Below are 13,409 nucleotides of genomic sequence, written 5' to 3'. Positions count from 1 at the left end.
CAGGTGGGGTAGCTGTTACCTGCTTTAGCTGTTTGTCATCATGTGTGACTGCTGCCTGTTGCTTCATTGCGAATCACCCCAGGACTTAGTGACAGTAAACGACAGTAGACGTTTAGTATCTCTCAGTTTCCATGGGCCAGGCTTCTTGGGGGGCTTAGCTGGACAGTTCTAGCTTTGGGTCTCCCAAGGCTGCGTCTATCTGTTCTCATCTGAAGGCTGGACCGGGGCTGGCAGCCACACTATTCAGGGGCTGGCTCGCATGGCAGTGAGTCATTGCTGGTTGTGGGCAGGGGGCCTCCGCTACTTGCCACCTAGGACTGCTTGAGTGTCCTCCCAATGTGGTCACTGGCTTCTCACAGAGCAGGTGATCATGACAGCAAGAACTGCAGTGCCCTTATGACCTTCTGACCCAGCCTCACAAGGCACTCAAGTCGTTTCTGTAACAGCTGGTTGGTTGGTTGGATCAGCCTGGCTCAGCTGGGGGCAGGGAGGGGACACCTGTTGGCCAGCTCCCACAATCAAGACACCTGTCTTCTTGGGAGAAGCCGGAAATTCTGAATTTCATTCAGAAACCCAAATTTAGTATCAGCTGCTTCTGTTTCTTTCTGAGCATTGTGCAGACTGAATGAGACATGCCTGTGGTTGGTCACCCAGGTGTCCGGATCGTAGCCTCTGAGCCCAGGTTGGGGTGTATGTGTGTGAACAGAAGCCCTGGAGTCCCTGCTTGACTGGAGAGTTGTGGACGGTGGGAGAGTTTGGGCACAAACTCCACCCACTTCTCCATGGGTCATTGGGAAGTTGAGATGGCATTGTGACCTCCACCTCTTGGGTCGGCAGGCTGGTTACATTCCTCCACCCTGCTAGATGCTGTTGGGGATGCAGTTTGTGATGGGCTATCAAGGTCTTCAGGGGAGGCCTGCATTTCAAGCTCCGGCTCCATCTCTTGTGTCAGCCTGGGCGGGGTTGGAGGGGTGGGTGGGTGGTTTGGTGCCAGAGCTCTTTGCAATTTGTGAGGATCAAGATGAAAAAAAAAAAAAACGCCTGGGAGAGGGAGGACCTGCAGGGCCTGTTTTTCTAGTGTGGTCTCCCCCAGGCTTCCCGGAGGCTCTGCTGCTGGAGAAGCGCCCTGGGCCTTTCACTGCCTCCCTTGACGGGGAACATGGCGGCAGGCTCCTGCTAACACGTGCTTTTTCATCCCTGTCTCCTTGTCTGAGCTCGTGTGGTGCGGCCAGGAGGCCTGTCGTGTGTCACGAGTGATACTCAGGGTAACACTCTTGGTTGGGCCCTCCTCTCTGACAAGCACTGTTCTTAGTGCTTTCTGTGATTTGACTCACGCAGTCCTTGCAGTGACCCCATGATAAGTACCATTATCTTACTTGGAAGAGACGGAGGCCCAGAGAAGATTAATGACTTGGGTGACATCAGCCAGTTTAGAGAGTGGCAGGACTTGCACCCGGATGGTCGGCCCTGAAGCCAGTGTCTGAGCAGCGTGCTCTCTGCAGTTGTCCCCGTGTCACAGGTGAGGATGCTGAGGCTCAGAGAGGTGAAGCAGCCAGCCCAAGGTCCCTGTCTAGTAAGTGACAAGAACTGAGGCTCAATGCCAGTCATCCAGCCTGGCCCTGGGGGACAGGTTAACCCTGCACTTTTATGGGAGGACCCGGGGCTGTCTCCAGCCAGTTTCCAGATGATACTCTAGAGAAACAGTCCCAGAGAGACAGCGTGGCCCACCTAAGGTCCCCAAGCACTGTGTCGAGAGTCAGGGCTGGCTCCAGGCTCCCAGATGCAACCATCCCCGGTGTCTTTCCCTGTGAGCTTGGTTGACCTGGGCTGTGGCCCCTGGCTTGAGTAGATATAGGGCAGGGCTTGGGGGAGGTTCTCTTGCAGGGTTTGGAGGACGGGCAGGCATCGTTGCTGGGACACCAGCTTTCTTTCTTGAACTCAGAGCCCTAAGGCCTCCCCTTCCCCTCATCACGGCTGTGCTGACTCTTCCTACTTTGCCCCGATCTGTGCTGTCATAGATGCCCCATGGCCTGGGCTCTTGGCTTCCTCCCTGGTCCTAGTCTCTTGCCCCTGCCGCCCTGGCTCTCAGCAATTGCTCTCTTCCTCCACCTCCCATGTCCGGCACGACTGAGAACAAATCCTGGATGCTGGAACTTCCCTGGTGGTCCTGTGGCTAGGACTGAGCTTCCAATGCAGGGGTCTCAAGTTCGATCCCTGGTCAGGGTACTAGATCCCACATGCCATAACTAAGATCCGGTGCAGCCAAAAAAAAAAAAAAAAAACTTAAAAACAAAATTTACTGGATGCCACATGGAGGAGGGACACTGCTAAGGGCAGGGATCACTATGTCTCATTCTCTGGATACACCCCTGATGAGGACAATGAAAACTGTAGTTGAGTGATGCAATGAGAGAACATGACCTGTTGGTCAGCTTCCTGCTGAACTGTTATCATCCCTGGGGGCACCAGTGGATGAATTTTAAGTCCTGTTGAGAACATACTGAGATTAAAAAGGCCCAAAGAGGGGACAGGACTTGCCCGTGGTCCCAGGGTTAGAACCTGCTGAGAAGAGCATGCGTCCATTTGTGTAAAAGTGGGAGGCAGAGGGCTGTATTTGCTGGCACATAAAATCTGCAAGGTCACACACACATCTCTTTCACTGGTTACTTCTGGACCAGAAAAGTTAGAGGGTTGTGGGGGAAGAGAGAAAGAGGCTTCTTTTTTCTTTAACCATGTAATCTTTTATTTACTTTGTAATTTTGAATCCTGTGAATGTAAGTAAGTAAGTAAGTGAAGTTGCTCAGTTGTGTCCGACTCTTTGTGACCCCATGGACTGTAGCCCACCAGGCTCCTCCATCCATGGGATTTTCCAGGCAAGAGTACTGGAGTGGGTTGCCATTTCCTTCTCCAGGGGATTGAACCTGGGTCTTCCGCATTGAGGGCAGACGCTTTACCATCTGAGCCACCAGGGAATCGCTATAGACACTGTAGAATAAGTTTGAATGTAGCCCTTACTCAAAAATCAAAATAAGTAAATAATACCAAAAAATCCCCATAGCATTGTCTTGGCATGAAGAGTCATTGGCAAGCTTCCAGTTCTGGACTGAATTTGCAAACCTATTTACATTTTCTGAGTTTATAGGGTCTAATAATGTGTTACGTCACTTTGCTGCTGCTAAGGTGCTTCAGTCGTGTCCGACTCTGTGCGACCCCATAGATGGCAGCCCACCAGGCTCCCCCGTCCCTGGGATTCTCCAGGCAAGAATACTGGAGTGGGTTGTCATTTCATTCTCCAATGCATGAAAGTGAAAAGTGAAAGTGAAGTCGCTGTGTCCGACTCTTAGCGACCCCATGGACTGTAGCCCACCAGGCTCCTCCATCCATGGGATTTTCCAGGCGAGAGTACTAGAGTGGGGTGCCATTGTCTTCTCCTAAGTCACTTTAGTCGTGTCCAATTCTTTGTGACTCTACGGACTGTAGGCTGCCAGCTTCCTCTGTCCATGGGATTCTCCAGGCAGGAATACTGGAGTGTGTTGCCATGCCCTCCTCCAGGAAATCTTTCCGACCCAGGGATTGAATGTGCATCTCCAGCATTGGCAGATGGATTCTTTACCTCTGGGAAGCCCCTAAGTATTTTATACCTGGACTCATTGAAATCCTCATATTTGCCCTGTGAAGCAGGTTGTTATTAATCATTTCCATTTCACAGATGGGGAAACAGAAACATAGCACTTACAGAGCTTGCCTGAAGCCTCACAGCTAACAAATGGCCAAGCCAGGATTTGAACCCAGGCCTTCTGGGTCCAGAGTCCATGGTCTCAGGCATGCTGGTTAAGATAAAAAATCAGCTGTCTCATTGCTTTGGTTCTTTTTGGGGACTAGGAGTGGTGGGTTTGCTTCAACAAAGATTAAGGTGCCCTGCTCTCCCAAGATCCTTTCTCATCAGATGCCTTTGAAGCCTTCAGACACATGTGACTCCATCTTGTCATTGAACTAAGTTTCCTTCTAAGATTTATCTGAGCTATATGTCTTTTTTTTCCAGAAAATTATGATGACCTGTATCATTGGTCAGTTGAGTCGTATTCAGACTTCTGGGCAGAATTCTGGAAATTCAGTGGAATTGTCTTCTCACGCATGTATGATGAGGTAAATAGAGATTTCACTTACACATTCTTTTCTACGTAGCAAAATCATTAATTTGGGGGGATCGTGGTTATGATTCAAGACGAAGTGTTAATTTGGGGGAAGACTAAATCCCATCTTATTTTAAATCCTCACAACAGTGGGAAAAAGTCATTGCCTCAGAGAATTGTTGGGGGATTGTTTTGGGGTCAAGGACCTCATGGGTACTCTGCAGTCTTGGAGCCCCCCAGTGAGCATGGATCCCAGGCCCTGTCTTGCCATAAGAGTAGGGCATCACTTTGTTTTTATTTTAATAAAAATGGTTAGAGTTGTGGTAAAATACACATAACACAAAATTTACCATTTTATCCACTTTAAAGTATACATCCAGTGATGCTACATGCATTCACATAATTGTTTTTAAAACTATCAGTTTTGTTGTTAACTTGGATTTTATTTTTGGCGGTGCAGCATGTGGGATCTTAGTTCCCTGACCAGGGATCAAACTCATGCCCCCTGCAGTAGAAGCTCAGTCTTAACCACTGGACCACCAAGGAAGTTCCTAACCTGGATTTCAGAGGAAAAATCCCAGCTCTTTATGCTCAATAAATATCCAGGCACTGGGAACTCTGTTATTCAAAGAATCATTTGTTGTGTTGTTGGTTTCATTGTGAGATGAGCCATTCTGAAAGGTTCATCTGCAGGCACTTGGGGAAGAAAACCAAGGTTCCAGCCCCTGAGGACAGAGGCAGGGATCCTGCTTTCTGAAAACTCTGGTGGGAGGGTCAGGTAGGCCCTGCACTTTGACCCCCTGGTTTCCATGCTCCTGGTCACACCTGGAACACTGGGCGGCTGCCATGTCTGTCTTATTTACTTTCTCTCATTAGCATCTTTCATAAAGTAGGGGCTTAATAGTTGTTGACAGAGTAAATTAACGGGGATGGTATTTTCCATTGGCATTAATTTTTTTTTTAACATTAGCGAGGAATAATCGCTATGTATAATTATGTATTTCAAGTGTACATGTTATGACTTAATATATATATACATATCTTGTGGAATGATTACCAAGCTAATTGACACAGCCATCACCTCACACAGGTACCTTTTTTTCCCCCTTGGTTAGAATGCTTAAGATCTCTCAGTAGCTGTAAGGTACACAGTACCAGATTTGTTTCTATTTTCAGTTTCCAGACTTCTGGCCAGGTCAGCATTTAGTCCATAAAACGATCTAGTGTGGCTTTGGGCTGGTTGGTCAGTTGGCTTCTTGGGACGCGGAGCCACTTGTGCGCATCCTTGGTGTTACCCTCTCGTGCATGTGTGTCTTGGTTTGCTGTTGTCCCTCTAGGTCGTGGACACATCCAAAGGGATCTCCGACGTGCCTGAGTGGTTCAAAGGCAGTCGCCTCAACTACGCAGAAAACCTCCTGCAACACAAAGAAAACGACCGAGTGGCCCTTTATGTTGCACGTGAGTCCCAGCAACTGCTCGGGTTTTCCTCTCTTAGTGTGTATTTTTTGTTTTAATTTTTTGGCTGCACTAGGTGGCGTTAGAGATCTTAGTTCCTGGACCAGGGGTCGAACCCTGGCCCTCTGCCCTGGAAGCGTGGAGTTCTAACCACTGGACTGGCAGGGAAGTCCCGATTCTGAAGCATTCAGAATCTGATATCTTATTTCCAAACAATATCTTGGGACCTTTGGGTTTTGTGTGTGTGTGTATGTGTGTGTGTGTGTGTGTGTGTGTGTGTGTGTACACGTGTGTGATGAGAACATAAAATAGTAACTTCACCATCTTAACCATTTTTTGAGTGTCCAATTCAGTGGTGTTAAGTATATTCACATTGCCATGCAGTAGATCTCTGGAACTTTCTCACTGAGACTCTGTACCCACTCAACATTGATTTCTCCTTTTCCTCCCCCAGCCCTTGGAAAGTTATATATATTTAAAAAATCACAACCAAATCAAAGAATTCTTCACTTTATAAAAGCATTGCCAATAGTAAAAAGAGAAAATTTTTAACGGCAGATTCTGAGTGTGTCTCAGAGGTGCCCTTTCCCATGGCTTTTCTTTTCCGTAACGTTGGGTAAATCTGTATCTTGCTTTGCATTCTCTGCATCTGTGTAATGTCTCCCAGGCATGTTTTCTAACCTGTATTTGTACAGGTGTGAGTTTCATCCATGTCTGTGACTCAGAATCTCTCTCTCTTTCTTGAAAAATTTACTTTGTTTTTTGGTTGTGTGGAGTGTGGGATCTTAGTTTCCTAACCAGGGATCAGCCCCAATCCCCCTGCAGTGGAAGCGTGGAGCCCTAACCAGTGGACCACCAGGGAATTCCCTAGAATCTTTTTTTGTTTTTTTTTAAACTAAAAAAAAAATTTTTTTACCATGTCATGTTGGTTTCTGCAATACGACAACACAAATCAGCCATGATTCTACATGCATCCCCTTCTTCCCTCCCCTCCCCCCATCTCAGCCCTCCAGGTCATCACAGTGCAGACTGGCCTCCTGTGCTACACAGCCGCTTCTCACCAGCTGTCTTACGCCTGATAGTGTATATGTGTTGATGCCGCCTTCTCCATTTGCCTCATGCTCTCGCTTCCCCAGTGTCTGCAAGTCCATTCTCTGCATCTGCATCTCCTTTCCTTCCTTGCCAATAGGTTCATCAATATCATTTTCCTAGATTCCATATATAGGTATTAATATAATATATATTTTTTTCTTTTTCTGACTTATTTCACAATGTATAACAGGCTCTAGGTTCATCCACCTCACTGGAACTGACTCAAATTTGTTCTTTTTTATGGCAGAGTAATATTTCATTGTGTATACGTACCACGTCTTCTTTATACATTCATGAGTCGATGGACATCCAGCTTGCTTCCATGTCCTGGCTATTGTAAATGGGGCTGCTATGCACACTGGGGTGCGTGTGTCTTTTTCGAAGATCAGAACCTCTCTTTATAGGACAGTCCGTGGATGACCTATCCCTTTGCTCTTCCCAGGGGAAGGCAAGGAGGAGATCGTGAAGGTGACTTTTGAAGAGTTGCGGCAACAGGTGGCTTTGTTTGCAGCAGCAATGAGGAAGATGGGCGTGAGGAGAGGAGACCGGGTCGTTGGTGGGTATTTCTGGCTCCTGTCACTGTGGGAACAGGGGAGTGGCTGGGAAGAAATGCGGTGGAGTTGGGTCAGGTTGCCCATGGCCTTGTGTATACGTGTGCCGCGCAAACTAGACCAGGAAGGACGATCCCTGAAAGTATGGCCTGGCGGGAGTGAGCTGGGCTGTGAGGGTCCTCGGCTCCCCGCCCCAGCGTGAGCGTGTCTTCATGCTGAGTGGGAGCCAGTGTTCACAGCTGTGTATTTTTTTTTTAATGAAACATGGTCCTTTTTTAAAAAAAATTTTTTTTTAATTTATTTATGGGACTGTGCCCACTGTTAGTTGCGATGTGTAGGATCTTTAGTTGTGGCATATAAACTCTTACTTATGGCATTTGGAATCTAGTTCCCTAACCAGGGATTGAACCTGGGCCCCCTGCTTTGGGAGCACTGACTCTTAGCCACTGGACTGCCAGGGAGGTTCCAAAATGTGGTCCTTAAATGAAACACAAGCCAGAGAGTTCATCAGTTGCATGCGTGCTCAGTCATGTCTGACTCTCTGCAACCCCATGGACTGTAGCCCACCAGGCTCCTCTGTCCATGGGATTCTCCAGGCAAAAATTTTGGAGTAGGTTGCCATTTCCTCCTCCAGGGGAACTTCATGACTCAGGGATCGAACCTGAGTCTCATGTGTCTCCTTCATTGGCAGTTGGGTTCTTTACCACTGACTCTTCCAAGGCCGGGAAAAGCTGGCTGCTGCATTTTCTCCGTCTGCCCACCTCCAATGCAATGGTTTCTGGAGGAATTTCAGAGGGTAGTTTCCATGCTGTGATTTCCGCTGCTTGTGTTGACATGGCTGTAGACTGATCCCAAAAACCCAGCAGAGGGAGTTTTATCAGTGGAAACTCACCTGACCGATTTCCTCCACCGCACAGATGTCAGGGGTGGTGCCGCCAACCTGCTTGTTTCCCAGATGAAAAACCGAGGTCCAGGGGAGAAAATTCACCAATTCATTTTTTTTAAATGTGGAAAGAATTTCATTATAAAACACTGGGTGTTGATTTAAATGAGAGGGCTTCCCAGGTGGTGCTAGTGGTAAAGAACTCATCTGCCATTGTAGGAGATGCAAGAGACTCGGGTTTAATCCCTGGGAGAAGGAAACGGCAACCCACTCCAGTATTCTTGCCTGGAGAATCCTATGTACAGAGGGGCCTGGAGGGCTATATAGTCCATTAGGGTTGCAAAGAGTTGGACACAACTGAAGTGACTTAGCATGCATGCATGCAGACAGCTTCAGTTCACAAGGTTGTTAACATAAAGTATGTGAAAATACTTGGCCTCTGGAGATTATTTTAAATAAGGAGTTAACTTGTTATTTTTTTATTTTTGGGCCATGCTGCTTGTGGGTTCTTAGATCCCTGACCAGGGCTTGAACTTGGGCCCTCAGCAGCAAAAGAGTGGAGTCCTAACTGCTAGACCGCCATGGAAATCCCCAAGTTACTTAATAATGAGGCATGAAATTTCATGGCCCAGACACCTCATCACAGATCTGTTAAACAATCGATTGTAACTGTTTGGTGCTACAGTATAGGAGCAGGACCCCTGGGCTCTAGCTTCCCCATGCCAGGCTGGTGGCCACACTGTCCCTGGGGATCCCCACCAGGGTTTTCTCACTCAGTGTGGCTTCTCCCATGTAGTCCTTCCTGGTGAGAATTTGTTTAGCAGCTTCGAAGGTACCAGGCTCCCTGGAGTCAGGTGGCCTTCTTTCTGTACTTGGTGCTGCCTGTGGGCCTGTGGGTTTGAACGAGAACATCCTCCTCCCCTGGGCCTCGAGTTTTTTCATCTTTAAACAGGGTGGTAGAGAGCCTGACCTGACTGGTTGTACAGAGTGCCTCGTGGGTAGAGAAGTCAGGTGTGCCTTCTCAGTCCTGCCCATCCTCCAGCATCCCAGGCAGGGCCAGTAACGAGGAGGTGTCCAGGGACAATTTCCAGTCCACAGCCAGCTGGGGTTCTGTGTGCTTTTTGCTGTGACGCTGGGGTCAGCGTTTAAGTTGTTTCTTCCAGGATCAGACATCAGATCTCGTTCTTAAACCAGAAGAGAGAGCTTCTCTGTCCTCTGGCGACACGGCTTCGCTCGAGGCACCAACCCCTGTGGCATTGAAGGTGTCTGTCCCCTGCTCAGAAGCTCACTAGCTCCTGCTGCCCCCCAGGGGCAGGTCTGCACAGGCCTTGCATTCTTGCTTCCTTCCCTGCCTCCTTACACCCTCACCTTTCCTCAGTCCTCCCCTGAATGCTGTCCTCCAAAGTGTCCAGCAGATCCTTTGTGGGGAGCCGGCCTCCTCCCACTGGCCTGTAACTTTACCCGCAAATAGTGTCACTCAGGGAAGCCCCCTGGTTGCCCCCATTGGATCCTCTGTCGGCATCTCATCCTCTGTTTCAGAGAATGTGTCATTGGTATTGGGTTGGCCAAACAGCGTACAGAAAAACGCGAACGAACTTTTTGGCCAACCCAAGTAATTTTCTGTTCGGTTTTTGTGATTATTTGATCATTGATCTCCTCTGTTTGGCTCTAAAGTCCACGAGGCCTGGGGGGTCCAGCTGTGAGGCTGCCCTCCCTGCCCCCAGGGGTCATGGGACCAGGACCACAGGCCAGGGTGTCAGCAGGAGAAGCCACGGGCATGTTGGTATAACTGTTACCCATCTCCCCTCCCCCGGGGGTCTCATTGAAAGTTGGCGCTCGGTGTATGTTTGCAGAGAGGGTGGCCTTATCCTGGGGTAAGCCGTGTGACAGGGCTGGACCCTGACATTGCTCCTCAGATGATGGAGCCGGGTGTGCAGTGAGCACTCACTAAGTGTTAGCTGACTGGAAAGGAATCCGTAGGAAGGGCCATGACTGCCATGTTGCTGCCTGTCTCAGCCCTGGATGGCATGTTCCCCTGTAGATCCAAGGGTTCGCCCTGGTTCACTGATGTCTCTGCTCAGAGGCCAGCCCTGCCATCCTGTGCAGAAATCCATTGCCACTCTCTCTGCACCTCATTTACATTTGTCGCCTTACTGGCTTCCTGAAATCACAGGATTATTTGTATGTGTGTGTGCACATGTCTGTCTGTCTGTCCTCCAGGACTACAGGATGGGGCTTTGTCTTCCGTTCATGGCCCCACCTCAGTCCACGGGGGCCTGGCACACAGTAGGCGTAGAATGAGTATTTGTTGGATGACTGCATGAGAGTACTGGGTCAGAGCAGGCATTTTGTGGTTGAAACCACAATGTCTTGGGCTTTTCTTGGTCTAGTTTAATCTGCCTAGAAAAGGAACTCAAGAGGCTCTTCTACCGTCCAGTGATTTTTCTTCCCTCCTATTTTTATTAAAACAAAAACAAAAACAAAAACAAAACTTCCCTTTGAGGCAAACACTTCTGAGAAGGAGAACCAGAAAACAGGGTATATGGGGGCGCCTCTTGGCCATGCTTTTTTGGGGGATGCCTACTCCCGTGTTCTTGGCTCCTCAGCATCAGGCTGGTCCTGGGTGGCACCCCACCCCCCTAGCCACCCTGCTTCTTGAGTGTCGGAGTAGAGTATTGATTTGACCTGATGACAGTTACCAGGACTGGGGACTGTGCTTCCCAGAAGCGAGTGTGAGGAAGCCTCAGTGCAGAGGGGCTTGAATGGGGAAATGCTTGGAGAGCTTTGCGGATGAAGTTAGAGCTGCTCATGACTCTTCTTCATCTGTGGATTGGGTATCTCCTGGCCATGTGTCAGAGCCAGCAGGGTCACACAACCTCCCTGGGTGGTGAGTCTCGCCCTGCCTCAGGCAATGGCCCGGTGGAGACACTTCAGTTACATTCACAGCTAACTCTTTCCTCAGCAGCAGATGTCTGTCAATGGGCCTGCCATGTGCCAGGGCTGGGTGGAGCCTGGGTGCTGAGTGAGCGATGTAGGGCTCCTGTCCCCGGGACACCCAGCCTGGGGGATGAGGTGAACGCATAGAAACGGAAGTTCCCACCACTGTTGTCAAATAGGCAGTTCAGAGCTGCGGGAGGAGGAGCAGGAGGAGAACTGTGCAGGGCGCCTGGGTTGCTGAAGCAGAGAGGGTTTTTGTGTAACCAGGGAGCCGTGCTCGGGGGAGGCCCTGGCCCTTCTACCCCTGGCTGCCTTGTGCACAGATCCTTTCCTCTGGAGCATTTAAGACAATCTGTTTAATCGATCATAGTCTCTTTGGCTATAAGGGTTCTCCGCCTTTATTACTGTAGAAGCCCAGCCTCCGGCTTGAAGACGGGCCTGAGCCCCTTTCAGGCTTGTATATGTCTCTGCTCTGTCTTCATTCCCGTACAGCCTCTCCTCTCCTCTCCTCCCCTCCCTCCATCCAAACATCCACCCACCAGAGGGCCTTGATCTGCAGGGTGTGACAGAAGGCATTTGGTAAAGCAGAGAACAAGACAGTCAAAGTCCCAGCCCTCTCAAGAGAACCAGTTATAAGTTGCCAGTTATGATTTTCCTTAGGTGAATATTATGGTAAATCTGGTGAGGGAGAAATATGGCATGCTTTGTGGGTGACTGGCCAAGGCACCTGAGTTCATGGAGTGCCCTTGGAGAAGGCTTCCCTGAGGGAGTTTCGTTTGCATTCAGCGCTGAAGGATGAGTGTGTGCCCAGTAGGGAAGGCTGGTGTGGGTGGGAGTGTCCAGACAGCTCATGCAGCCTGTGCAAAGGCCCTGAGGCAGCAGGAGCTTCAAACAACTGAAGAACTGAAGGCAGGCTATTGTGACTGAGCCCAGAGTGAGTGCCAGAGCAGAGGGAGAAGAGGCCAGACTGGATCTAGGTGGGGGCCACTGATCGGAGTGGGTTGGAGGGGGTGATGACAGGAAGCGGTCAGGCTGGCAGCAGGTGATTGCAGCATCTGAGCAGGAGCTGTCCAGGTGGGCCTGGCCCTACTCTGTGAACCTTTCACAGCCAGCCCCTCTCCCCACTCCTGCCCTGGCTCTGGGAGGTGCTTTTGAAAGTCTGCATCCTCGCACCTTGACCAAGCGTTCTCCCTGTGTCCTCTCCATAGGCTACTTGCCCAACAGCGCGCATGCCGTGGAGGCCATGCTGGCGGCTGCGAGCATTGGGGCCATCTGGAGTTCCACATCCCCAGACTTTGGCGTGAATGTGAGTCGGGGTCCCCTCAAGTGCCCTGGGTGTGCTACCCCTGCAGGGAATCATTCCCTGTGATTTCTGCCTGATATCTTGGGTCAGGGTGTGGGCAGCTGCAGGGTGGGACCAGCAAGATGGGAAGGAAAATGGCTTCACTATGACCTCCCGTCTCCCCAGCCAGTGACTTGTGATCCGTGGGAGAGAAGGAGCCAGAAGGAGCTTAATGTTTTTTTAAATTAATTAATTAACTTACTGGGTTAACCCGCACTGGGTCTTCATTGCTGCCCTTGAGCTTTCTCTAGCTGTGGCAAGCAGGGACTGCTCCTCTATTGGCAGTGCACAGGTTTCTCATTGCAATAGCTTCTCTTGTTGCAGAGTAAGCGCTCTAGGGTGTGTGGGCTCGATAGCTGAGGTGCATGAGCTAAGTTGCTCCGCAGCATGATGGATCTTCCTGGACCAGGGATTGAACCCGTGACCCCTGCATTAGCAGGTGGAGTCTTAACCACTGGGCCATCAGGAGAGTCCAGAGCCGAATCTTCTCTTAAGCCTACAAGTAAATGATTCTTCCTTCCTTTCTTTAATATTCCTTACGTCCAGCCATGTGTAATGGCTACATTAGTGTGTGTTACATGTGATGGGCAGTGTTCTGAGCATCCAGTAAGAAGTGCCTGACCACTGCTCTGGTTACTTCATGCCCACATGAAGTTTTCTGATGTTTATCCTCTGCAGACTGTTTTCCAGATTTGCTCACAGAAGTTCCCCCAAGGCCTCCAACATTGCCATTTCTGATCTCTTTTTAAAAAGAATTTTAAAAATTATTTATTTGTGTTTGACTGCGCTGGGTCTTCATTGCTACGTGAGGGCTTTCTCTAGTTGCAGCGAGTGGAGGCTCCTTTGTGGCTCTGAGCAGGCTTCTCATTTCGGTGGCTCCTCTTGTAGAGCACGGGCTCTAGGTGTGCAGGCTCAATAGTTGTGGCTCATGGGCTTTGTTGGTCTGTGGTGTGGGGGATTTTCCAGACCAGGGAGCAAATCGGTGTCCCCTGCGTTACGAGGCGGATTCTTAACCA

The 13,409-nt window shown here is 49.6% G+C and overlaps 1 protein-coding gene across 3 annotated transcripts in view; it reads left to right on the top strand.

Moving 5' to 3' along the window:
- The window catches only part of AACS (acetoacetyl-CoA synthetase), a 55,055-nt gene that overhangs the window by 4,131 nt on the left and 37,515 nt on the right, over positions 1–13,409 (top strand). For all 3 annotated transcript variants that reach the window (XM_086347272.1, XM_086347271.1, XM_086347273.1), the window contains exons 2-5: positions 4,043–4,146; positions 5,471–5,591; positions 7,123–7,236; positions 12,260–12,357. In XM_086347272.1, the coding sequence (XP_086203398.1) occupies positions 4,043–4,146; positions 5,471–5,591; positions 7,123–7,236; positions 12,260–12,357 (437 nt within the window). The remainder of the gene's footprint in view (positions 1–4,042; positions 4,147–5,470; positions 5,592–7,122; positions 7,237–12,259; positions 12,358–13,409) is intronic.

This window comes from Bos grunniens, chromosome 17, assembly GCF_055505025.1.
Source record: "Bos grunniens cultivar Pamir isolate PY7600 chromosome 17, Bosgru_T2T1.0, whole genome shotgun sequence".
Taxonomy (NCBI): domain Eukaryota; kingdom Metazoa; phylum Chordata; class Mammalia; order Artiodactyla; family Bovidae; genus Bos; species Bos grunniens.
This window is presented reverse-complemented; position numbering and strand designations above follow the sequence as displayed.